Below are 26,450 nucleotides of genomic sequence, written 5' to 3' on the forward strand. Positions count from 1 at the left end.
ACACAAACCGAAAGTGGCAGCGCTATTTGAAACTCGGGTGAGTGGTAAAAGAGCCGACAAAGTAATTAACAAGATGGGATATTCACAATCTTCCGCATAGAAGCGCATGGTTTTGGAGGTGGAATTTGGATATTATGGGACGAAGAGGTATAGGTGGAAGTTACACACATTTCAAACCAATTCATTAACGGGAAAATCAAATATAAGGAACCTGATAGCTGGGCACAGTTTACAGCAGTCTACGCGAATCCAAATTGCTCCAAGAGGAAACAAATCTGGACACAACTGGAAGCCTTGAATCCGGAAGACAATGTACCTTGGATATTAGGGGGTGATTTCAATGTCATTTTAATTGCAGACGATAGAAGGGGAGGGTCACCAAATCATACAAACGGAAGCAGACCGTTTGCGGAATTCATTCACTCTACCAGAGTGGTGGACCTAGGATATCATGGTCCGCAATTCACATGGTCGCGGGGGAATCTACAACAATGCTTGGATCGTTTCCTGGAAAATATCGGTTGGATAACAACATTCCCAAACTCACAGGTACTTCATCTAGATCATCTGGGATCAGACCACAGACAACTTCTGCTCAAACCCACACAGGAGATGAAAAATCCACACCAACGCCTCTTCCGGTTCTTGGCCGCTTGGCAGGATCGCCCCAAGTTCAATGAATTTATCAAATCAATATGGCAGGAAAATGGAAAGCTGGAGGAAAACATTAAAATTTTCAAACTAAAATTGGAGCATGGAATTCCAACATATTTGGACATATTATGAAGAAGAAAAGAAATCTCCTGACACGCATACGAGGAATAGACTTCACACTCAATAAAGCTCATTCAGATTTTTTAATAGAACTCAGAGATCAACTACACGGAACTAGAATCGGTTCTGGAACAGTAAGAGAGCCTTTGGCGACAAAATGCTTGCGCTCAATGGATCCTTAAGGGGATCGTAACACAGCCTTCTTCCATGCATCAAAGAAGAACCAATACAATTTCAACCTTGAAACGAGAAGACGGCACATGGAGCACTGACCAGGATGAACTCATGGAAATGGCAATCAATTCTACTCCACGCTGTTCACAAGTAATGGGACAAGCAGTGATGACTATGAGATAAGAGCAATTTCTCAAACTCAACACAAATGAACGGGATAAGCTCACAATGGCAGTAACGGACGAGAATAAAGGAAGCAAGTTTTGGAATGGGCCACTTAAAGCACCTGGGGTGACGGTTTTCAGCAATTTTTATCAAATAATTGGAGCTTAGTTGGCAAATCGGTTTGTGAATGATTCGGAAGATATTTAAGGAGGGAGTAGTGCCGGAACAAATAAATCAAACACTGCTAGTACTACTGCCGAAGTCACAGACCAGAAATAAATCAAACACTGCTAGTACTACTGCCGAAAGTCACAAGACCAGAAAGAATGAACCAATTTCTACCAATCAGCCTATACAGTGCTCTACAAAACCATAACCAAAATCATAGTGTCGCGACCGCCTTTCGGGGGTCCGGAATTGGGCTTCGACTTAAATAAAATATTAGGAGTCGCCACCGATCATTTAAAAAAAATATTTAGGTTGATCGGATACCATATTACCTGATCTGCATTTTACCAGAATATGTAGGGTCGGGAGTCGGTTACAGTCAAGGAAGGATTAGCACCCTTGAACTGTCCTTTCGGTACCATTTAATTTATCGGTTGTCTTAATTGCAAAAATTAAAATTTAAAAGTTCGATTCAAATTACTTACCTTTGATTGATTAAAATTATCCTAAAAAGATCAATAAAGTAAAAACTAAAACAAACAAACACAAAGAGTTAGTATTAAAATCGAAATAAAAAAAGAGTAAATAAAAAAGAATAAAGGAAAATTCGAATAAAAAAAAATTAAATTGGAAAGGATTAAAATTCATGGATCAAATTAATTCTAGGAATAAGCTGCAAAAAAAAAATTAAATAAAAATAGAAATTTAAAATATTAAAATAGCGAAACAAAAAAAATTAAAAGACCAAACAATAATTAAGCCAAATGTAAAATAATGACTAAAATAAAGTATTCGAAAGCATAATGACCATAATATTAAAATATGGTTAGACTAGGGGGACTTAGGAGTGATTTGACCCTATATATAATGATTTAAATGTAACACATGGAAAAGAAAGGGATCTAAATAGTATTAAACTAAAATTAGTGACTAGAACACAAAAAGCTATGAAATAAGGAGGAGTTAACTTGTGGTTTTCCCAAAATTAAAATAAAAGCAACTCCTTCCCCTAAATTCTATTTTCCGTGGATCTCCAGAACCCCCATCTCTCCTTATTTCTTTATTTTTGTTTTCATATCTGAAATTCGTTTAGTTGCCTTGATTTTATTGAGAAAAATGGGGAGAAAATCCCTTAAAATTTAGTTCGAATCTTCCCACCTGACGACACTCCTTCGACAAAGGTAAGTTTTCGACTCTCTTTTTATTTTTTATATATTATTTTATGCTATTAGTTGGGTCGATTAGGTTTAAAATAAATAAATAAAAACATTCGATTACTTTTTAATTTCAGATATGTGTGAATATATTAGTATTTATAACACCTAAAATGACATACTATTTCGAAAATAATAATAAAAAACTATTGAAAAATATAAATAAAAACTATTAAAAATTCAAAACAGAAAATCAAAAAAAATAATAATAAAAATAAAGAAACTGTAATAAAAAATAGAAAAAACCTTCAATCTAGTAGTTATTGCTTCTAAAAAAAAACGTCTGGAATCCCCCCTCCTTCCATGTACAACTTCATCCGGCTATTATAGCCATTTACAGATTTAACATAATAAACTAATCATACACTTGTTGATTTAAATACAATATCATATGCAATTTTTTTATTGTGAGTGGAGGGAGACAAGGACTAGTGGAGGCAGACAAGGACTAGTGGAGGCTTGGTGGCCAGGCTGGGTGAGGTATGGGCTGCTGGGATGAGGACAAAATATGGGTCTACAGCTGCCCCTCTTTGCACATTCTTGTGTTAACAAGAATAGGGCAAAGACGAAAAAGACAACCAGTTTTTGTCCGATACTTTTTTGTTTGAGACTTGATACATTTGTTGGGGAGTAACTGTAATTGGGCTTTAGCCTGAGCCTAGAATTGGGCTTGGTCTTCTTCTTGGTTTGAAGATTCGGCTTGAAAATTCTTCCAGAAGGTAGTTCCTTGTTGCTACCATGCGTTTGATATGCCTATGAGCTGAATGAATCGAACTCGAAGGTCTTTGATGACATATAGCTCATATCGCCTTGAGTTATGCTGTAACTGGGCTGAGGAATGAATCCCTTTTGTTGTCGATGACTCATGTTGTGAAATCAAGTCAATCAGTTGAGCACGATATCATTTGTCGTGAAGTTGAAATCGGGGTTGCATTACTGCTGGGGGACACGATATTCTTCGCTGTGAAGTTGAAATCGTGGATGACCCATTCGTTGTGAAGTTGAGCATCTAATTGGATATCATTCGTCGTGACGTTAAATCCAATCAAAAGATGAATGTTGCTGGTGGACACGATATCCTTCGTCGTGAAGTTAAAATCGTGGATGTTCGAGTCCAATATCCTTCGTCATGAAGTTGAAATTGGCTCTGAATGAAATTGGGAAGCCCCTTCGCTGTGGAGTGAGCTTTGAATTGGATATCCTTCGCTGTAAAGTTGAAATCCAATGTTGTTTGTGAGCACGATATCCTTCGTCGTGAAGTTGAAATCGTGGAGTTTTGAGCCAATATCCTTCGTCGTGAAGTTGAAATTGGCTCGAATGAAACTGGGAAGCCCTTCGCTGTGGAGTTGAGCTTTGAATTGGATATCCTTCGCTGTAAAGTTTGAATCCAATGTTGTTGTAAGCACGATATCCTTCGTCGTGAAGTTGAAATCGTGGATGTTTCGAGTCCAATATCCTTCGTCGTGAAGTTGAAATTGGCTCTGAATGAAACTGGGAAGCCCCTTCGCTGTGGAGTGAGAGTTTGAATTGGATATCCTTCGCTGTAAAGTTGAAATCCAATGTGTTTGTGAGCGATATCCTTCGTCGTGAAGTTGAAATCGGGATGTTTCGAGTCCAATCCTTCGTTGTGAAGTTGAAATTGACTAGCTAGAACCTGCAAAGTTATGCATATACGATGTATGGATGCAATGCTCTTAGGTATGCCTAAAATGCATATGCAACATATGCTATTTGGGTTTGGAGAGAAATCTCGATCTCGATTGCCTGTCTTGTTGTGTCTTGATTCTGGAATCTTGAAGTTCTAATTCCCGATCTTGAATTTTCAAATATTTAAATCTGATATTTTTTATCCTTGATTTGGAAATGGTTATCGACCATCTCAATTATGTGCATGAGCCTTGATCGACTTTCCGAGTACCTGTACTTTTCAAAGAGTCTTTGTATAGTAATTACAATTATCTTTTGCAAAAGTAAATAAATCATAGGTTAATTCAACCCAAGATGCTCAAAAGGGAATTTTAGAGAAAAGAGTCTTTCATAAGGGAAAAAGAACAAAAAACAAACATTTGGAAAATATATGATGAAGTGTGAATGAATGTCTTAGATTGATAATGTGGGTACTGTTGAACTGATAAGCCGTTAAGTGACCTGAACGCAACCTTTGCCGAGGGATCTTTGAAGATGCGACAAATGTTCAGGAAAGTGCAACCTTTCTCCGACTCGTTAATCTTGTAGAGGATTCAGATGCGGGATGTCTGGATTTCTTGAATTAATCCAAATCGCCCTTTCGGGTTTTCCTTGGACCCATCCTTGGTTGCAAGACGCCCTTTACGGTTTTCATCTTGAACCCACCTTATTTTTTTTTGTTTTTTTCTTCTCTTTTTTCTATTTAGTGTGCCCTTTCGGGTTTTCACCTAAACATTTTTCTCTTTTTTGTTCTTTTTTTTTCTTTTTCTTTTTTCGACTTAGGATGCCATCTCGAGTTTTCATCCTAAGCGAAGTTTTTACTGCATCGAATTGATAGGATGTGGCAGTTCTGGTCGTACATTTCAGCAAGGACAAGGGCTCCTCCGGAAAAGGCCTTTTTACGACATAAGGTCCTTCCCAATTTGGCATCCATTTTCCTTTGTAATCTTTATGGATTGGCCAAATCTTTAGCACTAGGTCTCCTTCACGAAATATTCTCGGGCGCACCTTCTTGTCATGTGCCCGAATCATTCGTTTCTGATAGATTTGACCGTGAGAATGGCTTTCAGTAATATTCTCGGGCGCACCTTCTTGTCATGTGCCCGAATCATTCGTTTCTGATAGATTTGACCGTGATGAATGGCTTTCAGTCTCTTTTCATCTATCAGGTTCAGCTGATCGTATCGAGATTGTACCCCATTCTGCATCATCCAGTTTGACCTCTGTCAGACCCGTAATGACGAAATTTCTACTTCAATGGGTAGTACTGCTTCCATTCCATAAGCTAGTGAAAATGGAGTGCCCCAGTCGAGGTTCGTACCGAGGTTCGGTAAGCGAACAAAGCAAAAGGCAATTTCTCATGCCAGTCTTTGTAGGTCTCAGTCGTTTTCTCCACTATCTTTTAATGTTTTTGTTTGCTGCTTCTACTGCCGTTCATCTTTGGTCTGTAGGTAGTAGAATTGTGATGCTTTATGTTGAATTGCTCACAAACAGCTTTCATCATTTTGTTGTTTCAAGTTGTAGCATTATCAGTAATGATTCTTTCAGGTAAACCATACCGACATATGATTTCTTTCTTCAAAACTTGCAAATAGTGGACTGAGTAACACTAGCGTAGGAAGCAGCCTCTACCCTTGGTGAAATAATCAATTGCCACGAGAATGAAACGGTGGCCATTCGAAGCCTTCGGATGGATTTGCCCGATAACATCCATGCCCCACATAGAAAAAGGCCATGGTGATGTCATCACATGAAGTGGATGAGGTGGAACATTTATTTTATCTCCGTAAATCTGACACTTATGACATCTTTTAGCGTAGTTGATGCAATCACTTTCCATGTTGACCAAAATATCGCATCTCATTATTTGTCTTGACATCATGTGCCCATTTGCATGTGTTCCACAAACTCCGTTATGTACTTCTTCCACTCATTTTTGCCTCTTCTGCATCTACACACCTTATAGGACTTGGTCATGGCTTTCTTATACAATACATCCCGCAAGGACATATCCAGCTGCCATCCTTCTAATGGTTCTTTTGTCAGTCTCGGTGGCTTCCTCTGGATAACTCCGATTCTTGATGTATTGCAGAATGTCATGGTACCAAGGGCTTAATGTCTTTCACCTCTTCGACTTGGTAACAATGAGCCGGGTACTTATACGATTGCATGTCAATTGGCATCATTTCAGACCCACCAGCCTTGAATACGGCTGCCAAGGTAGCTAAGGCATCAGCCATTTGATTTTCTTCTCTCGGCAATAGTGGAATGTGACTTCATCAAACTCTTCGAGTAGATCCATTATTAGCTTCCGATACTCTACCACTTTACATCCTTGGTTCCCATTCTCCACGGAGCTGATAGATTACTAAGGCTGAATCTCCATATACCCGTAAGGTCTTGATATTTTGCCCCATTGCAGCTCGAATTCCAAAACACAAGCCTCATATTCTGCCATGTTGTTGGTGCAATCGAAATTCAATTGCTAGTGAATGGTAATGATTCCCTTCTGGGGAAATCAGTATTGCCCCGATGCCAATGTCCTAATGCATTTGATGCACCATCAAAATGCATTCTCCAGGAACTGTAGGTAGAAGTACTTGCTCTTCTAAGGTGATAGCCATCAAGTCTTCGTCTGGGAAGTCAAAGCTTAGCGGCTCATAGTTCTCATCGGTTCTGCTTGCCAAAAAATCTGATATGGCACTTCCCTTTATGCTTTTTGGCTTATGTACTCGATATCAAATTAGACAATAGCATCTCTTTTCCTTCTTTCCAGACTCATCATGTTGACCCAGGACACACCCCATTGAGTTCGAATACAGATAGATATAAGAACATGTGTTTGCCTGGGATAGGGGACATCAGGATTGGAGCGTGAGATAAATACTCCTTTACTTTTTCAAATGCAATCTGGCAATTTTCATCCCATGCTCCGGGGTTATTTTTCGAAGAGAAGTCTGAAGATTGGGTCACATTTTTCGGTTAACTGAGATATGAACCGTGCTATGTAGTTCAATCTGCCCAGAAAACCTCGGACCTCTTTCTGTTCGTGGTGGAGGTAGATTTTGGATAACCTTAACTTTATCAGGATCAACCTCAATCCCTTTCCTGCTGACTACGAATCCTAACAACTTCCAGATGTTACCCCGAAGGTACACTTGCTCGGGTTCAGTCGCAGCTGGAACTTCCTCAATCTTTGAAGAGTTTTCTTAAATTCTCGACATGTTCATTCTCGGTCTGTGCCTTGACAATCATGTCATCGACGTAAACCTCGATTTCTCTGTGCATCATATCCCACATTGTGACGAATGTGGTCTTCTCCATATCTTCAAGATGCATCTTGATCTGATTATATCCTGAGAATCCATCCATGAATGAAAAAAAGCATTCCCGGCTGTATTGTCCACCAATGTGTCAATGTGTGGCAGAGGGAAGTTGTCTTTGGGACTTGCCTTGTTAAGGTCCCGGTAATCGACACACATGCGTACTTTCCCGTCTTTCTTTGGCACAGGCACGATGTTGGCCACCCAATCCGGATATTTGGCCACTTGGAGGAAACCAGCATCAAATTGCTTCTTGACTTCTTCCTTGATCTTAAGGAGCATTTCTGGTCGCATTCTCCTCCTCAGCTTTTGCTGCACGGGTTTGCATCCTAGTTTGATAGGCAGTTTGTGGACTACCATATCTGTGTCTAGTCCCGGCATGTCTTGATATGACCAAGCGAACACATCTCTGTACTCTTGAAGTAAGACTATCAAGTTTTGTCTTGCTTCATCTGAAAGAATTGTACCGATTTTAACCTCCTTTCTATCCTCGTCAGTGCCCAGATTGAAGATTTCGATCTTTTCCTCATGTGGCAGTATTTGGTTCTCTTCTCTTTCTACCATTCTCAATAATTCGGTAGGTAAGTTGCACTTTTCCTCATTGTCGCATTCATCGAATTCCCCAAGACAAATGGCCGATTCAAAATCCACCTCCGGATCAGGATCATCAGTGCCTACATTATCGTTATCTGGGGACCTGAAGGAAAGAAAATGTGTATTGTGGAGAGGAAAATATCCCACACGAAACAATCAAAATTAAATTTGAAAGAGAATATAATGGATATTGAAAAATGGTTTCAGAAGAAATGAAATAAGAAAAATGTTTGACATGAAGAAAATTCGCATCTTTTATTGAATTTAAAACAATGTTTATCACCCTTACAAAAGATAACCTATTGCCCCGGGTATAGGCAAATAGGGATAGTTCGAATATTACTCTGAAAGACTCTTGTAAACCACAAGTAGTTCTTCCACCGACCAGTTGCTAGGCACAAACCCAGGTGGCATAGGGTAGATTTCAGATTTATTGGCGTTGTCCGCATCTTCTGTAGTCACGACATTGATATTCAAATCTTTCAAAGCCACTTCTAAATCGGATGAGGTGGTCTCAAACACATAACCACCTGACTTGAATGTGTGATACAGAGGTGGGAATACCATTGGTTCCCGTTGAAACTCGCTTCCAGTCAACTTGGCTAATCTTCTTTCCCGTTTCTTCTGGATTTCCTTCCTCTTTTCATGATAATTGGGCTGAAAACCAAGCCCAAACTGCTCTAATTTGAAATAAGAATGACTGGATTAATCTTTCCTTGTAAATGCTTCCCAAACCCTCTTCCAGTCTTAGCGCCTCGTCCCAAGGTTTGCTTGACCTCCATTTTGGTGCACTTGGATAGTCGGGGTTTAGGAATCATTTTTCCTTCTGCTACGAATGAGGCATTCACGAATTCTAAGGAGCGAAATGAGCATTCTACACCTTCATCGTTTACTTCAATATACGGGGCATCCGTGGTCACACTTGCCACGATATCTTCCTCAGCATTAATGATTACTAAGGCCCCGTCGATAACAAACTTAACTTTTTGATGCAGAGTGGATGGTACTGCACCTGCTTGATGAATCCATGGCCTTCCCAAAAGACAGTTATAGGAAGATATGATATCCATCACTAGAAACTCAACATTGTAGGTGGCCGGTCCAATCGTTAGCGGCACCTCAATCTTGCCAATTACCTCTCTTTTGGTCCCATCAAATGCTCGGACCACGTTCGGACAGGCTCTCATATGAGAGGTATCCATTGGCAGCCTCTTCAATGTAATCAAAGGCATCACATTTAGGGCCGATCCGTTATCGATCAATACACTTGGTAGGGCATTCCCTTTGCAATACGTAGTGATGTGTAATGCCTTTGTTCGGCCTCTTCCTCCGGATGGAATCTCATCATCTGAAAATGAGATGAGATTATCAGCTTGAATATTGTTCACCAGTCGATCCATCTTGCTGACTGATATGTTTTGTGGCACGAACGTTTGATTTAGAACTTTCAACAGTGCCTCCCGATGTGCCTCTGAGTTTAACAAAAGTGCCAACATTGAAGTGCGCGTTGGCAAGTTGTGAAGCTGTTCTACAACACTGTACTCGCTATGTTTCAAGAATTTGAGAAATTCTTTAACTTCTTCCTCCTTTATAGGTTCATTGATAGCCAATACATCTTCTTTGAAAGGCTCAAGTGGTCTCTGCCCACTTTGCTATCACATTCTTTGGAAGTACTCACCTGGCATTCGTACTTCCATGGCACTTGTCGACTGTCCTTGTACTGAAAAGGCCGAGGTGCTGTGATCACCACCTTTGCTTGAGTTGTTGTCGTCGTCTTTGCTTTAGGGGTAATTACCAATGGACTTCCCCTACCAAATCTTCTTTCTGATGATTCTCCGGTAGCGCAAACGTCTGCTTCCGGGGAATCCTGAACTTCTTCGTAAAACTCCAGCTCTTTTCTGTCCATCATGAGTTGGACTAATGTCTTGAACTCTGGGCAATCTTGCACTTTATGCCCTTCTTCATTGTGGTAACAACAATGGTTACCGTATTCATTTCCTGCTGTATCTGGATATAGTGCAAGAAGCCCTGCTTTTACCATTTGGCTCCATACCCAAACCAAAGGAGCTTTAACTTCTGAAACACTCAATTTGACTCTCTTGCCCTTCTCGATGGTGACTGCGTTAATTCCAGTCTCTTGATGATTTGGCAAGGGATTCTGAGCGACGTTTGGTGTTCCGGAGTTGAAAGTGATCCAATTCTTATTTCGCATTCGTTGTACAAGCCTCTTGAATGTGAGACAATTTTCGATTGAATGCCCCTGTACACCACCATGATATTCGCAGTTAACATTCTCGTCGAACCATCTCGGGTAAGGGGGCTTTATTGGATCCATAGGATAAGGCGACACAACGTGAGTATCAAAGAGCTGTTGGTATAACTCTTTGTATGTCATGGGAATGGGATCGAATTGCTCTCTTTCCCTTTCCTTTCTTGGTTCTCTCTGGTTCTGTTTAGAAGTACCAGATGGTACAGCTGCAGTGGTATTTGAACTTGAGATCGTAACACCCTTGTTTGGGTTGTAGGTGTGGACATTATTGATCTCTCGTTCTTTGTTCTTCACGAGAGACTTCCTACTGGAGTCACCTCCCTCAATTTTTCCTTGTTTTATGGCTAATTCGATCATTTCACCGGCCATAACTAGATCTGAGAAACTTCCTGATGTGATTGCCACTAGGTGCCCGAAGTAAGGTGCCTTCAGGGTCTGTACAAACAACTTTCTAGTTTCCTTTTCATCCAAGGATGGATGAACTTGCACAGCCAAATCCCTCCAACGCTGTGCGTATTGTCGGAAACTCTCGTTATGCTTTTTCTCCAAGCTTTGGAGCATAACCCGGTCTGGTCTCATATCGTTGATATGCTTGTACTGCTCCAAGAAAGACTTGGCTAAGTCTTTCCATGTCTTGATATGAGTTCGGTTGAGCTGGTTGTACCACCGGATAGCTGAACCGGACAGGCTCTCCTGGAAGCAATGGATCAGGAGTTGGTCATTTCTCACATATCATGGTCCGCAATTCACATGGTCGCGGGGGAATCTACAACAATGCTTGGATCGTTTCCTGGAAAATATCGGTTGGATAACAACATTCCCAAACTCACAGGTACTTCATCTAGATCATCTGGGATCAGACCACAGACAACTTCTGCTCAAACCCACACAGGAGATGAAAAATCCACACCAACGCCTCTTCCGGTTCTTGGCCGCTTGGCAGGATCGCCCCAAGTTCAATGAATTTATCAAATCAATATGGCAGGAAAATGGAAAGCTGGAGGAAAACATTAAAATTTTCAAACTAAAATTGGAGCATGGAATTCCAACATATTTGGACATATTATGAAGAAGAAAAGAAATCTCCTGACACGCATACGAGGAATAGACTTCACACTCAATAAAGCTCATTCAGATTTTTTAATAGAACTCAGAGATCAACTAACAACGGAACTAGAATCGGTTCTGGAACAGTAAGAGAGCCTTTGGCGACAAAATGCTTGCGCTCAATGGATCCTTAAAGGGGATCGTAACACAGCCTTCTTCCATGCATCAACAATGGCGCGAAGAAGAACCAATACAATTTCAACCTTGAAACGAGAAGACGGCACATGGAGCACTGACCAGGATGAACTCATGGAAATGGCAATCAAATTCTACTCCACGCTGTTCACAAGTAATGGGACAAGCAGTGATGACTATGAGATAAGAGGCAATTTCTCAAAACTCAACACAAATGAACGGGATAAGCTCACAATGGCAGTAACGGACGAGGAAATAAAGGAAGCAAGTTTTGGAATGGGGCCACTTAAAGCACCTGGGGTGGACGGTTTTCAAGCAATTTTTTATCAAAATAATTGGAGCTTAGTTGGCAAATCGGTTTGTTGAATGATTCGGAAGATATTTAAGGAGGGAGTAGTGCCGGAACAAATAAATCAAACACTGCTAGTACTACTGCCGAAAGTCACAAGACCAGAAAGAATGAACCAATTTCTACCAATCAGCCTATACAGTGCTCTACAAAACCATAACCAAAATCATAGTGTCGCGACCGCCTTTCGGGTGGGTCCGGAATTGGGCTTCGACTTAAATAAAATATTAGGAGTCGCCACCGATCATTTAAACAAAATATTTAGGTTGATCGGATACCATATTACCTGATCTGCATTTTACCAGAAATATGTAGGGCTCGGGAGTCGGTTACAGTCAAGGAAGGATTAGCACCCTTGAACTGTCCTTTCGGTACCATTTAATTTATCGGTTGTCTTAATTGCAAAAATTAAAATTTAAAAGTTCGATTCAAATTACTTACCTTTGATTGATTAAAATTATCCTAAAAAGATCATAAATAAAGTAAAAAAACTAAAACAAACAAACACAAAGAGTTAGTATTAAAATCGAAATAAAAAAGAGTAAATAAAAAAGAATAAAGGAAAATTCGAATAAAAAAAAATTAAATTGGAAAGGATTAAAATTCATGGATCAAATTAATTCTAGGAATAAGCTGCAAAAAAAAAATTAAATAAAAATAGAAATTTAAAATATTAAAATAGCGAAACAAAAAAAATTAAAAGACCAAACAATAATTAAGCCAAATGTAAAATAATGACTAAAATAAAGTATTCGAAAGCATAATGACCATAATATTAAAATATGGTTAGACTAGGGGGACTTAGGAGTGATTTGACCCTATATATAATGATTTAAATGTAACACATGGAAAAGAAAGGGATCTAAATAGTATTAAACTAAAATTAGTGACTAGAACACAAAAAGCTATGAAATAAGGAGGAGTTAACTTGTGGTTTTCCCAAAATTAAAATAAAAGCAACTCCTTCCCCTAAATTCTATTTTTCCCGTGGATCTCCAGAACCCCCATCTCTTCCTTATTTCTTTATTTTTGTTTTCATATCTGAAATTCGTTTAGTTGCCTTGATTTTATTGAGAAAAATGGGGAGAAAATCCCTTACAATTTAGTTCGAATCTTCCCACCTGACGACACTCCTTCGACAAAGGTAAGTTTTCGACTCTCTTTTTATTTTTTATATATTATTTTATGCTATTAGTTGGGTCGATTAGGTTTAAAATAAATAAATAAAAACATTCGATTACTTTTTAATTTCAGATATGTGTGAATATATTAGTATTTATAACACCTAAAATGACATACTATTTCGAAAATAATAATAAAAAACTATTGAAAATAAATAAATAAAAACTATTAAAAATTCAAAACAGAAAATCAATAAAAAATAAATAATAAAAATAAAGAAACTGTAATAAAAAATAGAAAACAACCTTCAATCTAGTAGTTTATTGCTTCTAAAAAAAACGTCTGGAATCCCCCCCTCCTTCCAATGTACAACTTCATCCGGCTATTTATAGCCATTTACAGATTTAACATAATAAACTAATCATACACTTGTTGATTTAAATACAATATCATATGCAATTTTTTTATTGTGAGTGGAGGGAGACAAGGACTAGTGGAGGCAGACAAGGACTAGTGGAGGCTTGGTGGCCAGGCTGGGTGAGGTATGGGCTGCTGGGATGAGGACAAAATATGGGGTCTACACATAGTAAACCGCCTAAAGCCATTTTTAGCTGATTGGGTGTCGGACAATCAGACCAGTTTTGTTTCAGGTCGAAGCATCATAGACAAAATCATTATTACGCAAGACGTTATACATTCTATGAAAAGGAAAATAGGGAAAAAAGGGTGGATGACCATAAAGATTGACCTCGAGAAAGCGTACTATAGATTGGAATGGGGATTTATAAATGACATATTAGTCGATATAAGAATCGCAGATGCATTTCAAAACCTCATTTTTCAATGCATATCAACTGCATCATCACATATCCTTTGGAATGGATCAATGTCAGACTCTTTCAAACCAACGCGAGGCATAAAACAAGGTGATCCTTTTATCACCGTATCTATTTGTCCTTTACATGGAAAGACTTGCCCAAACAATCCAAGCTGAAATCAACGAAGGACATTGGAAACCATTCCAAACATCCAAGAATAGCCTAGCCAGATCGCACCTCTTCTTTGCAGATGATATGATCCTATTCGTAGAAGCTTCGTTGGAGCAACTAAATGTTATAAAAACAGTACTTGAAAGGTTCTGTGAAGTCTCGGGACACAAGGTAATCATTGAAAAGACAACAATCTTCTTATCCAAAAATGTACAAATAGAGTTGCGAAATAAGATAAGCTCCTCATTTGGTTTTACTAAGGTGGAGGATCTAGGGAAATACCTAGGGGTATCCCTATTACATGCAAGAACCACATCAGCATCCTACTCCTATCTAGTGCAAATGGTTCAAAATAAACTGAGTGGCTGGAAGGCAAGAACAATATCACTAGCAGGGGGAATTACACTCGGCAAAAGTGTTCTGGCGACCATTCCAACCTACGCCATGCAAACGGCAGTGCTCCCAAAGAAAATATGCGATGAACTGGAACGCATAATCCGACAGTTTGTTTGGGGAATAACGGCAAGTAAAGGTGGAGTACCCCTGGTTAAATGGGAAGAAACATGCCAACCAGTCCTAGAGAGAGGTCTCGGTTTCCGAAAATTAAAGGAGAAAAATGAAGCTTTTATCATGAAAGTTACTTTCAATCTCATAGCTAGAAAAGACGTGTTTTGGCCTTGTGGGTTCTATTTATCAGGCCGAAGTACAAATGTCAAGATGATATCCCAATGACCATTAGGAATCAAAATTGCTCTAGACTATAGAAAGGAATAAGCATTGTATGGGAGCACGTCCGAAGCAACTTAACCAGAATCATGGGCAATGGGGAAAACACTGATTTCTGGAGGGACAAGTGGATTCCTGATTTGGAGCCACTGATTACACATAAAAAAAGTGAGCAGGACAACATAACGAAGTCAAGCGTGGCTAGTATGGCTGATCATGCAGGCAACTAGAAATGGAGGCGGTTTATGTTGTGAAATAAACGAGTAATTTCGCTATAACCAGATTAGTGAGAAAACGAAATAAAAGCGGAAAAATAATACCCGAAATTGATAACGGAGTTCAGCCAATTATGCCTACGTCTTCGGACTGCTGCAGATCTTTTACTAAGAGAGAAAATTTACAGGTGTTTACAAAACATTCACTACAAGAAAGCTCTCTAGTATTGGGAGAATGAAATGATTTGGGATGATTTTGAAGCTAAATGGGTAAGGGTATTTATAGTTGAAGCTTAGGAACTAATCTTGTAAATACCCTAAAGTGTGCAGTGGATAAAATGTAATTAACCCAAAAAAATAATAAATGCACCGAATTCGATGCCAACCCACCGAATTCGACACCCCTAATTTAGACTTCCCCAGCCCCCAATTTGACTTTTTTAACAATCTCCCACTTGAAGACTGATTTTAATCTGTCTTCACACCTCGATTAATGCAACAACATTTCTGGTCTTGTTAGTCTAGCATGTCAACTGAAGTTGAACACAACTTTAGTTTGTTCGTAGTCACCGTCTTTAACATGTATGCTGGATTTTGAGCTCCGTTAATCTTTTCAAGTTTCAAAATCCCATCTTCCAGAAGAGACCAGATAAAATGATATCGCAATTGTATGTGCTTCGTTCTATAATGAAAAGACATATTTTTTGCTAGATGGATAGCACTTTGACTATCGCAATACAAGACATTGTTTTCTTGTTTCTTGCCTAACTCTTCCAAGAAACTTAGAGCAAAAAAGAAATAAACATTTCACACTTAAGAGTGTTTGGTTGTATTTCTTATGTACACATAAATTCTGCTGAAAGAAGTAAACTTGACGCCAAGTCCAACAAATGTGTCTTTGTTGGTTATGGTGGTGATGAGTTCGGTTACCGGTTTTGAGACTTCGAAAATCGAAAGATCATCAGAAGAAGAGATGTCATTTTTAATGAAAATGTGATGTACAAAGACAGGTCAACTGTAGAATCAAGTAGCTCCAATACCAAAGCTGAAACAAAGTAATTTGCTGAGTTCGAGGAGATTTCTAGAAATGATGTTCAGCTCAATCCTGAAGCAGTTCAAGAAGAACCAGGCACACCAGAACTAAGACGCTCCTCCAGAATTCCTAAACCAACTCAGAGTTATTCGCCTTCTTTGCACTACTTATTGCTGACTGACAATGGTGAACCAGAGTGCTATGATAAAGCAATGCAGGTGGAGGATTCAACCAAGTGGGAGTCTTCCATGAAAGATGAGATGGACTCACTTATGTCAAATCATACATGAGAATTAGTTGAATTATCACCAGACAAGAAAGTACTCCATAACAAGTGGATTTACATGATCAAAGAAGAGCAAGATGGGAGCAAATGCTATGTAACATCCTCAATACCAGGTTAGTGATCAAATTATAAAGTTTTAGAAATTGGTGATTAAAGTAGGATAATTGAATAGTTCAATGATTTATTGGAAATATGATGAAGGTTATTTAGTAATTATGGAATGAATTAAAGGGTGGTCAATTGACAAGTAAGATTTTTATATTTCTTTTATAAGATAAGGAACCACGTGGAAAAGGAGAATTGTCTAGAGTTTTCTTTCTTCTTATTCCTCCTCCCGTATCTCCAAGCTCAAAGGTGAGTTTCTTTGTTTATGGATTAATTGTTGATTTTAAGGTTATGTTTTGATTATTAGATGATAACTAAGCTTAAGGAAAGCTTAAGTTATCTTAAAATCAAAGTATGATGGAGTTAGGAGGGATTAAAGATTTGGGGTTCTTGGGTGAAATCTTGAAATAGAGTTCATTACTCAAATTGGAAGATAAATTTGACTTGTCAAGGGTTAAATTAAGAGATATGAAGTGATAAAATGAGTTTTGAAACATGTTGGAAATCTGATATAATTCTTGAAGTTAATAAAGAGGAGAGGATATTAAGGTTCAAGACGAGATAAATGAGTTTGAATAGGAGTAAGTAAGTTAAGAATACGAAATGGAATGATATATGAAGTAATTAAGTTGAAAAGAGGGGATTTTCGGGTATAAATTGGATTTATGGGCTATGTGCATCGATGCACATTCAAGGTGCACCGATACATCAAGGGTAAATTTCCAAAAATTGTTCAGTGTGTATCGATGCACAGGAAGTGCATCGATGCACCCTTAAAAATGGAAACATCGAATGCAATTTATGCATCGATGCATAAAGAATGCATCGATGCTCTTCAAGGGAAATAGAATTATACCTTTCTTTTGGTCTACGAAATGATAGATTGGAGTATATCAATTGGATATTGATATGTATCAATGTATGATCATATAGATATCGAGCACGAACAAGTCCCGAAACGATTATCAAGTCAAGATTTAATCGAAAGAGATGAAAGCATAAAAGTGGATTGGAACTTAGTGAGGCTCAGGTGAGTGCATACAAGTTAGTTTATGATGTTTAATGGAAATAAGACTTGCGACGAGTCTATTTCCTATATTAGAATGCATTAATTTATGATCATAGGCATATGTTTGATTTGGGTAAATGTGATATATAATACAATATGTGTTAAATGATTGTGTGAATACATGTATTGTGATAAGTATAGGAATTAATATGAATGGTTTATATGATTGCATGAGAATGTGAAATAGGTTATATGATAGGTGACCATACATGTTAATAATATACGTGATCAATTATAAGAATCAATATAATAGATTTATATGACTATATGAGAAAGGTGATGAGTTAAATAAGATTAGACTATAGAGTAATATGAGAATAATATATTGGTGAAGGGAATTGAGTATAAATGATGATACCAAACCATAAGTTAAGTATTTACTTATAGGATAATATGATATTATATGAATATAAAAATATAACTTTATGAGGAAGAATTGGGTGTTATATGATTTAGGTATGAAAATGATCTATGTGTAAGTAAATTACGTGATTATGTGACTATGTGTGAAATAGAGTAAACTAGTAAGTATAAGGTATGTAAATATATGGTTATGGAACAAAGTATGTAATAATACAATGTTATTTGAGTTATTTAACAATAAGTCATAAGATTACATGCATATGTAACGTAAGTTATAAGATAAGAAAATATGGGCTTACATGTATTTGCGGATATATATATATATATGAATAAGGTATGATATATGTTTATGTAAAACCATGCAAAGTGATAGGAGAAGGGAACTACATGATTATGTGATCATATGAGAATAAAATAAAGAGCCATGTGATCTATGCCATGAGATATATGAAAGAAAAAGTATATGTGATAAGTGAAAGTGAAAGTGAATCATATGATTATATAAAGATGTTCTACGTGCAAGTGATCTACGTGTATGTGTGATTTATATGGAAATGAACTACTTGACTACGTGTGATCTTATAAAAATGTAATAAAAAGACTATGTGTATATGTGAATGTGTGATAACATAAAGATTAATGCCCATGTTATGTGTCATGAGAGCTAGAGGTATAGTTGGCATGCCAAGAGTCGAGGGTCTACGCGGTCCTTCGGGACATATATGTATTCTTCGGAACATGTGTGAGGTCTTTTGAGACATATACTTGATACTTGGCATATGTATATGATTCTTAAGGAATGATATGTGGTCCTTAGGGACAACCTTATATGGCACTTCGGTGCATTTCTACGTGGCACTACGGTGCAATTCTACGTGGCACTTCGGTGCATTTATACGAGCTGTGGTGACAGCATTAGTGCACAACCTCTATAAACTCACATATCTATAGTTCTCAGAAATGTACATGGGCTAGACAAAGATATAACAATAAATATATTACATGTGAAAAATATGCTTTTGTGATATATGTTGATATGTGTATTGCACGAGTCATATGATGATATGTGTATTGTTTGGTTACACGAAGCATATGTTGGTTAACAAGGTTAAGTTCAAGAGGATATGATCAACACATATAAATGATAGTAATATGGATAGTGAAATAAGGCTAATGATAGAAATGATGAGTGAGGAATATATGTGTGTATATGTTTTTATATGTAATGATATATATATATTGCATATGTGTTACAGGGATTTGTTACATGAATAAGGGTATGAGTGATAGTAGTAATGGTTCATACATGATTACAAGCTATAGTTTATATTTTATGTTTATTGCCTCACTAAGTCATCGACTTAGCGTGTGATTATTTCACACGTAGGTTACCAAAGTGAGAAGAGTAAGCAATGTGGAGCAAGACAGGTCAGTTCTTCTTACCAAAGGTCAGATCAAAGGAAAGGTGAATAATATGTATTTTAATACATAAATTTCTAGTTGACATGTATTCAAGATAATATATTGTATAAGCTCTGAATAGTTCGATAAAGGTTTTGAATAAGTTATATGTAATAATAAATTTTAAATTACTCACTATTTTATACAAGTAAAGGTTTTTGAAAAGTCAATGTGACACTTCGAACTCGGATCCGGGTCGGATACGGGTTGGGGTGTTACATGCTACAAAGCAAGATTGGTTGTCAAAGGCTTTCGGCAAAAAAAAAAGGTATTGACTACAATGAAATTTTCTCTCCAATCGTAAAATTGTCTACAATCAGACTGGTGTTGAAAATTGTAGTTGCAGAGAATTTACATCTTGAGCAGTTAGATGTAAAGACAACTTTCCTTCATGGTGATTTGAAGGAAGAAATCTATATGAGGTAGCCAGAAGGCTTCATACAAGCAGGCAAGAAAAATCTGGTATGCAGGTTGAAGAAGAGCTTGTATGGTTTAAAACAAGCTCCTAGACAGTGGTACAAGAAGTTCGATAGCTTCATGAGTAGCAGTGGTTTTACCATATGCCAAGTAGATCATTGTTGCTACATTAAGAGGTTCGACAACAGCTTCATTATTTTATTATTGTACGTTGATGACATGCTCGTTGCAGTCTCAGACATGCAAGAGATTATATACTTGAAGCAAAAATTGTCGAAGCAGTTTGCTATGAAGGATCTGGGCGCTGCAAAGCATATTCTTGGGATGAGAATTAAGAGAAACACAAAGTCGAGGACTTTGATGTTATCACAGGCTGAGTACATCAATAAAGTACTCTTCAGGTTCAACATGCAAGATGCTAATCCAGTAAGTACACCTTTAGGTGTTCATTTTAGACTCTCCAAAGAACAATCACCAAAGACGGAGGAAGAACGTGCATACATGGTGAAGGTGTCGTATGCCTCAGCAATTGGAAGTCTGATGTATGCCATGGTTTGTACCAAACCAGATATTGCTCAAGCAGTGAGAGCTGTTAGCAGGTACATGAATAATCCGGGCAAGGTAATTAACGAGTAATTTCCCTATAACCAGATTAGTGAGAAAGCGAAATAAAAGCGGAAAAATAATACCCGAAATTGATAACGGAGTTCAGCCAATATGCCTACGTCTCCGGAATGCTGTAGATCTTTTACTACGAGAGAAAATTTACAGGTGTTCACAAAACACTCACTACTCATAAGAAAGCGAGAAAGAAATAATTTGGGATGATTTTAAAGCTAAATGGGTAAGAGTATTTATAGTTAAAATTTAGGGACTAATCTTATAAATATCCTAAAATATGCAGTGACTAAAATGTAATTAAACCCAAAAAAATAATAAATGCACCAAATTCGATATCAACCCACCGAATTTGGCGCCCCTAATTTAAACTTCCAAGCCCCCCAATTTGACTTTTCTAACAGTTTGAACATCTGTTACCTCTCCAAATATGTCTACGACTGGCAACAATCGAAGGACCACTCCCAACATTGACAGAGGATAGTATCGGATGGGCAAAACGAGATGGCCTACAGTTCTCAATCAAAACAACATATGAAATGAGAGAGGGATCCGGAAACATAACCCATGAGTCGATAAAGTCATGCAATGCAATCCAAAAAGTGAAAGTATTCCTATGGCTAATCTGTAAGGGGAAAATATTGACGAACGCAGAGAGAGTACGTTGACATCTCACAGAGGACAGTAAATGTCCCATATGTGCAGCTCGACTTGAGGATGCAGACCACCTTCTTCGACAATGTAAGGTAATACTACCCATATGGAGGGTTTTGGTTAAATAAGAGAAAACCCATGAATTTTTCACGATGGAAATGAGAGAATGAGTGAGGCTAAACATCACACAACCAAGCTATTTTGCCAAAGACCCTAAAGATTGGGACCACTTGTTTGGTTCTATCATATGGAATACCTGGCTAGATAGAAACGCGGTGGTTTTCGATAACCCATTGGAGGATAGCCGAAGCATTCTTGATAGAAGCAGAAGGCTTGTGGAACTAATGCACAAAGCAATAGAAAAGAATGAACAGCCACAAAGCTTAAGGATGGACAATATGAATAGAGCTTACCAGTGGATGCCACCACCGGAAGGGTGGTACAAAGCTAACACGGACGAAGCTCGGAAGAAAACAGATGGTAAAGCTGCATGTGGGGGATTGATTAGAGGACTAACTGGAGAATGGAAACTGGGATTCAAAAACATTCGTAGGAATATGTTCAGTTATAGAGGCGGAAATGTGGGGTGTATACATCGGACTGCTGTTCGGATGGGACAACGGAATACAATAACTGATCGTCGAGATAGATAGCTTAGTAGCGCTCAACGCAATAAAGAAGAACACGGACAGACACGATCGTTATCGATAATTTCACACATAAGCAGGCTAATCCAGCGGGCATGGGTGGTCAGATTACAACACGTGCATAGAGAAGGTAACAGAATCGCAGACAAGCTGGCGAAAGTGCAAGTGTTGAAGACGCTCAAACAAGAATCTTGTTGAAACCTCCTGTGGAAATAACTCTCCTCTTGCATGAGGAAGGAATCTCAGTTTAGGCAGTAGTTAGTTTTCATTTTTCTACAAAAAATAAATAAATAACCATCATGCCAATCGAGTTATGATTTAAGGTAAATTTGACAATTTATTGAAAGAATTTTAATTTATTGAAGAATAATAATTTTAATGATTTAATATTTTAACTATGTTTGATAATCCAAAATTAAAACTACTTATTATATTTTATTAATGAAAAATATTAAATAGATAAATCTTTATCCCTCAAATGTAGAATATTTTTACACTTTTTATTTATTTATTTTAACTATATTATCTTTTAAATTTTACATTTATCAAATAATCCAGTCATAATATTATAGTCCTCAACATTTATCAAACAAATTTATAATTTAAATTTAACACATAAATTTAATTATTTAATTATTCAACATTTAATATTGTTATTTTTTCATACAACACCTTAATCAACAATTTTTATCTCATTTTAAAATGAAATAATTAATTCCTGTAAAAAAACTTTTTTATTAAAAAAATAAGTATTCCAACAATCACAATTTCAGTTTTTTATTAGATTAAGGTGAATACAATGTAGTATCTGTTCAAAGACTCTCAACCATTTGACATCAAACGCTCATACACTCAGCATATGTAGTACTCGAACCTAAAACCTAAAAAAATAGCAACAATTACTTAATAAATAATTTCATCTTTTAAATGACATGATTTCCAAGTTGTGTAAAGCAAAGAAAGTCAATGACTTGCTAGATCTATAGAAGCATATATAAAATAAAGTGAACGACTGGCAAGATCTGTAGAAGCATTGTTTCCATTTACAAAGTAAACTCATATATTGTTGATCATGCTTCAATTAATGCTTGCTTGCAATTCTTTTTTCCCATAAGCTGCATGTGTTCTATGCAACATGTGAATTCTAGAGTCTTCCAGTTTTTGGGATAAACCAAATGTTGATATGTGTTTACGTGTATCAGTTGCGGATTTTTAATCTAAAATCCGGGTTAAGATCGGATCGGATTGAGATCAGATGAAAACTTTCAATTTTTGAGTCGGATTCGATGCAGTCTGTGTCCGTCTCTATACGCTAGTGTGTTGCAACTTGAGGGATAAAATATAACAAGGAGGAGGGGTTATCAAAGAAACTAAGCAAGTCAACGGCATAAACATGTGCTTCTTTTGCTGATCTGGAAGCAAGTCTTCTTCAAGCTAAGATTCTCCGGGTATATGTACGTGCATAAGGTAAGTTGATTTTTTTCAGAATTTGTTAGTGCAGCAATGGAGTTAGCTAGAGTTATCTTTTCTGGGATATTGATTTCATTGCTTATCAATATGGTGGTAGCTGCGTACTCATCACCCTGCAAATTCAAAGCCATTTACAACTTCGGCGATTCAAATTCTGACACCGGAGCTATATCGGCCGCCATTTTCCCCCGCCAATGGCCCAACGGTGAAACTTTCTTCGGAAAACCAGCAGGAAGAGTCTGTGATGGCCGACTTATGATTGATTTCATTGGTATAATTTTCAACATGGAAATTTAAAACATCATCAACTTTGTAGATTAACGGTCGATCAAAGTTCACATGAACTGCCTTTTGTTATATATATGCAGCTGCACGCCTTGGATTACCGTTCTTGAGTTCATACTTGGATTCCATTGGATCAAACTTCCGGCACGGCGCGAATTTTGCTTCGGGTGGATCAACCATTGTTCCTCAGAACAAAACCATAGCCGAGAGTGGATTAAGTCCATTTGCACTTAATGTTCAGATTTTCCAGTTCGATCAATTCAAGGCACGAACTGCGGATCTTTATCGAGGTTGAGATTCGAACTTTTGATCTTGTTCCAACTTAAACTAATTCATGCTAAACTTTGGAAAATTTGTTTGTTTTTGATGTCCAGAAAACAAAAAGTATTCATGCCGGAACCAGTTTCTTCCAAGATCTAAGGAGTTCGCGGATGCACTCTATGTGTTTGATATTGGGCAAAACGACATTGCTTATGGTCTGCGGACGGTTGGTGATGCGCAAGTTCTTGCGTCAATTCCCGATATGATTACCCAACTGGCTTTAGCTGTCCAGGTAAATTGCTCTCTTCTTATTGAACTCGTATAGAGATCGAACCCGATCCATGAACATCTCTATTAAACGGAGATTGATCGAATCCGAATTGTTACGGATTAACTTAAATTAATGAATTAACTACATGAAACAGCATCTGTATACACAAGGAGCAAGAGCATTTTGGATACACAATACAGGTCCAATTGGTTGCTTGCCATCAACTTTACTTGGCATCAGCAATCCTCCCCCTGGGTTTCTCGATAACAATGGATGTGTCAAGACCCAAAACGACATCGCCAAAGAGTTCAACAGGCAGCTCAAAAATAGAGTGGTGAAGCTCAGGGCAGATCTCCCACAGGCTGCAATCACATATGTAGATATCTATGCTGCAAAGTATGGACTCATCAGCAACTCAAAACAACAAGGTAATCACTAGCTATGGAGGGTCACGGGTCGTGTTTTCGGCCCATCTAAATTCAATCCAAATATAACAGCCCTCCATTTATCGCTCCGCTTGATTCGAGTTGAGGGAAGCTCCACCGACTCGGATTAAAAACCCGCACAGATTCGATATATATAATTCTCATTTTATTGGGTAAAAAAGATTTCATAAAAAAAATTAAGAAATAAGTATTATAGCAATTATCCATAAATATATAAATGTTAAATATACTATTATTCTCAAATGAGGTATTTTTCACCACAAACTTAAGATTGACCCAACATGAATCAATTTTCTTAAAAAACCCAACCTATTGAATCAGTCGAGTCAACTCGTTGAATTTAAATCAAATATCCATTACTACCACTAGCTATGTTTTATGAGTTTAGAGTGCATGTCGAATATGAGTTAATAGGGATAGTAGTGAATAGTGTTGATTTAGATATATAAATATATTTAATCCATTTTTTTAGATTTTGATAATATTCAAATTCAAATATCATAATAATTATTCACAATAAATTCAGAACATATGAAAATATTGATCCTTAAACATCTAGTGATGGGTCTCAATAAATTAATTTGAGTCTACTTAAATTTTTTAATTTTTAGGTTTTAATTGATTTTTTTTAACAAAAGAGGGGGTTTAATGATATTTTCTTAAAGAAAACATATTTATTTCATTTTATTTTTGCAGGATTTGTTGATGCAAAGAAGATTTGCTGTGGATATCATAAGAATGGTATCGACGTGGGATGTGGAGGAATTTTGGCATTACCAAATGGGACTCAAATATCTGGAACTTCATGTAAAGACCCTTCTTCATATATCAGCTGGGATGGTGTCCACTTCACCGAGGCTGCCAATCATTGGATTGCAAATCTCTTATTCAATGGTTCAATTTCAGACCCCCCTATTCCTATCACACATGCATGTTACCATACTTGATGAGCCATAGTCTGCTTATCGTATACGTTACTCGAATTCAGATGAAAATATCATAATATATATGTATCAAATACATTATCATTTCGATTATTGATACAAAATAAATAATTATTATTATTATATAATTTTTTCTAATGTACATTTATTTTCTTTAACGCCATTAATTTAATCACTTTCATCACTTTAATTTTTCTCTCGAATCGAACTTAAGTTCCAGTAAAACTTAATCAAGCTCAAGATGAAAGATTATATTTCTCCACAACGCTCGGTCTTTGGACATGAACAAAAAATCAAATAATTTAAAAAAATTCAATAATATCTACAAGATCAACACAAAAGGCTTAACATGCAAATTCATACTTGAAATTAATTGAAAAAAAAATCTAAATCGGTATTTGATTTTTTTGGGGTAGGATTGTTGGGAAATAAACAAAAACGAGTAATTTCCCTATAACCAGATTAGTGAGACTGCGAAATAAAAGCGGAAAAATAATACCCGAAATTGATAATGTAGTTCAACCAATTTTGCATACGTCTCCAGACTGCTGCAGATCTTTTACTAAAGAGAGAAAATTTACAGGTATTTACAAAACACTCACTACTCATAAGAGAACTCTCTAAACTCTTTAGTATTGGGAGAAAGAAACGATTTTGGGATGATTTTAAAGCTAAATGGGATAGGGTATTTATAGTTGAAGCTTAAGGACTAATCTTATAAATACTCTAAACTATACAGGGACTAAAATGTAATTTCCCCATTTTTTCCAATAAAAATTACCAACCCATTAAATCAAGCATCATTCGGTGCCAACCTTTGAAATTATGCATCAACCTTTGAAATTTATCCGGCGGTGCCCACCCTTTTTTACTTTACAATCTCCCACTTGAAGACTAATTTTAATCTGTCTTCACACCTCGATCAATGCATCAGCATTTCTGGTCTCGTTACTCTAGCATCCCAACTGAAGTTGAACACAACTTTAGTTTGTCCATAGTCACCGTTTTTGTTAACATGTCTGCCGGATTTTGAGATCCACTAATCTTTTCAAGTTTCAAAATCCCATTTTCCAGAAGAGACCGGATAAAATGATATCGCAATTGTATGTG

General features: G+C 37.2%; 1 protein-coding gene across 1 annotated transcript; it reads left to right on the plus strand.

Annotated features, from left to right (window-relative positions):
- Window positions 1–23,127: 23,127 nt before the first annotated feature.
- LOC120159433 (GDSL esterase/lipase At5g14450-like) lies at window positions 23,128–25,415 on the plus strand. The gene is made up of 5 exons (XM_039170027.1): window positions 23,128–23,404; window positions 23,502–23,708; window positions 23,793–23,971; window positions 24,105–24,378; window positions 25,093–25,415. Exons 1-5 carry the CDS (start codon window positions 23,167–23,169, stop codon window positions 25,341–25,343), a joined length of 1,149 nt encoding a protein of 382 aa, XP_039025958.1. The 5' UTR covers window positions 23,128–23,166; the 3' UTR covers window positions 25,344–25,415.
- The last annotated feature ends 1,035 nt before the right edge of the window (window positions 25,416–26,450 follow it).

The sequence above is a fragment of the Hibiscus syriacus genome, unplaced genomic scaffold, assembly GCF_006381635.1.
Source record: "Hibiscus syriacus cultivar Baekdansim isolate YM2019G1 unplaced genomic scaffold, ASM638163v2 tig00111366_pilon, whole genome shotgun sequence".
Taxonomy (NCBI): Eukaryota; Viridiplantae; Streptophyta; class Magnoliopsida; order Malvales; family Malvaceae; genus Hibiscus; species Hibiscus syriacus.

What these genes read in the sequence shown, in the direction of transcription:
- LOC120159433 (XM_039170027.1), top strand. Translation starts at nt 23,167, where the DNA reads ATGGAGTTAGCTAGAGTTATCTTTTCTGGGATATTGATTTCATTGCTT. An exon ending in AACTGGCTTTAGCTGTCCAG is followed by an intron (nt 23,972 to 24,104) that starts GTAAATTGCTCT and finishes TACATGAAACAG; the next exon opens with CATCTGTATACACAAGGAGC. An exon ending in CAGCAACTCAAAACAACAAG is followed by an intron (nt 24,379 to 25,092) that starts GTAATCACTAGC and finishes TTATTTTTGCAG; the next exon opens with GATTTGTTGATGCAAAGAAG.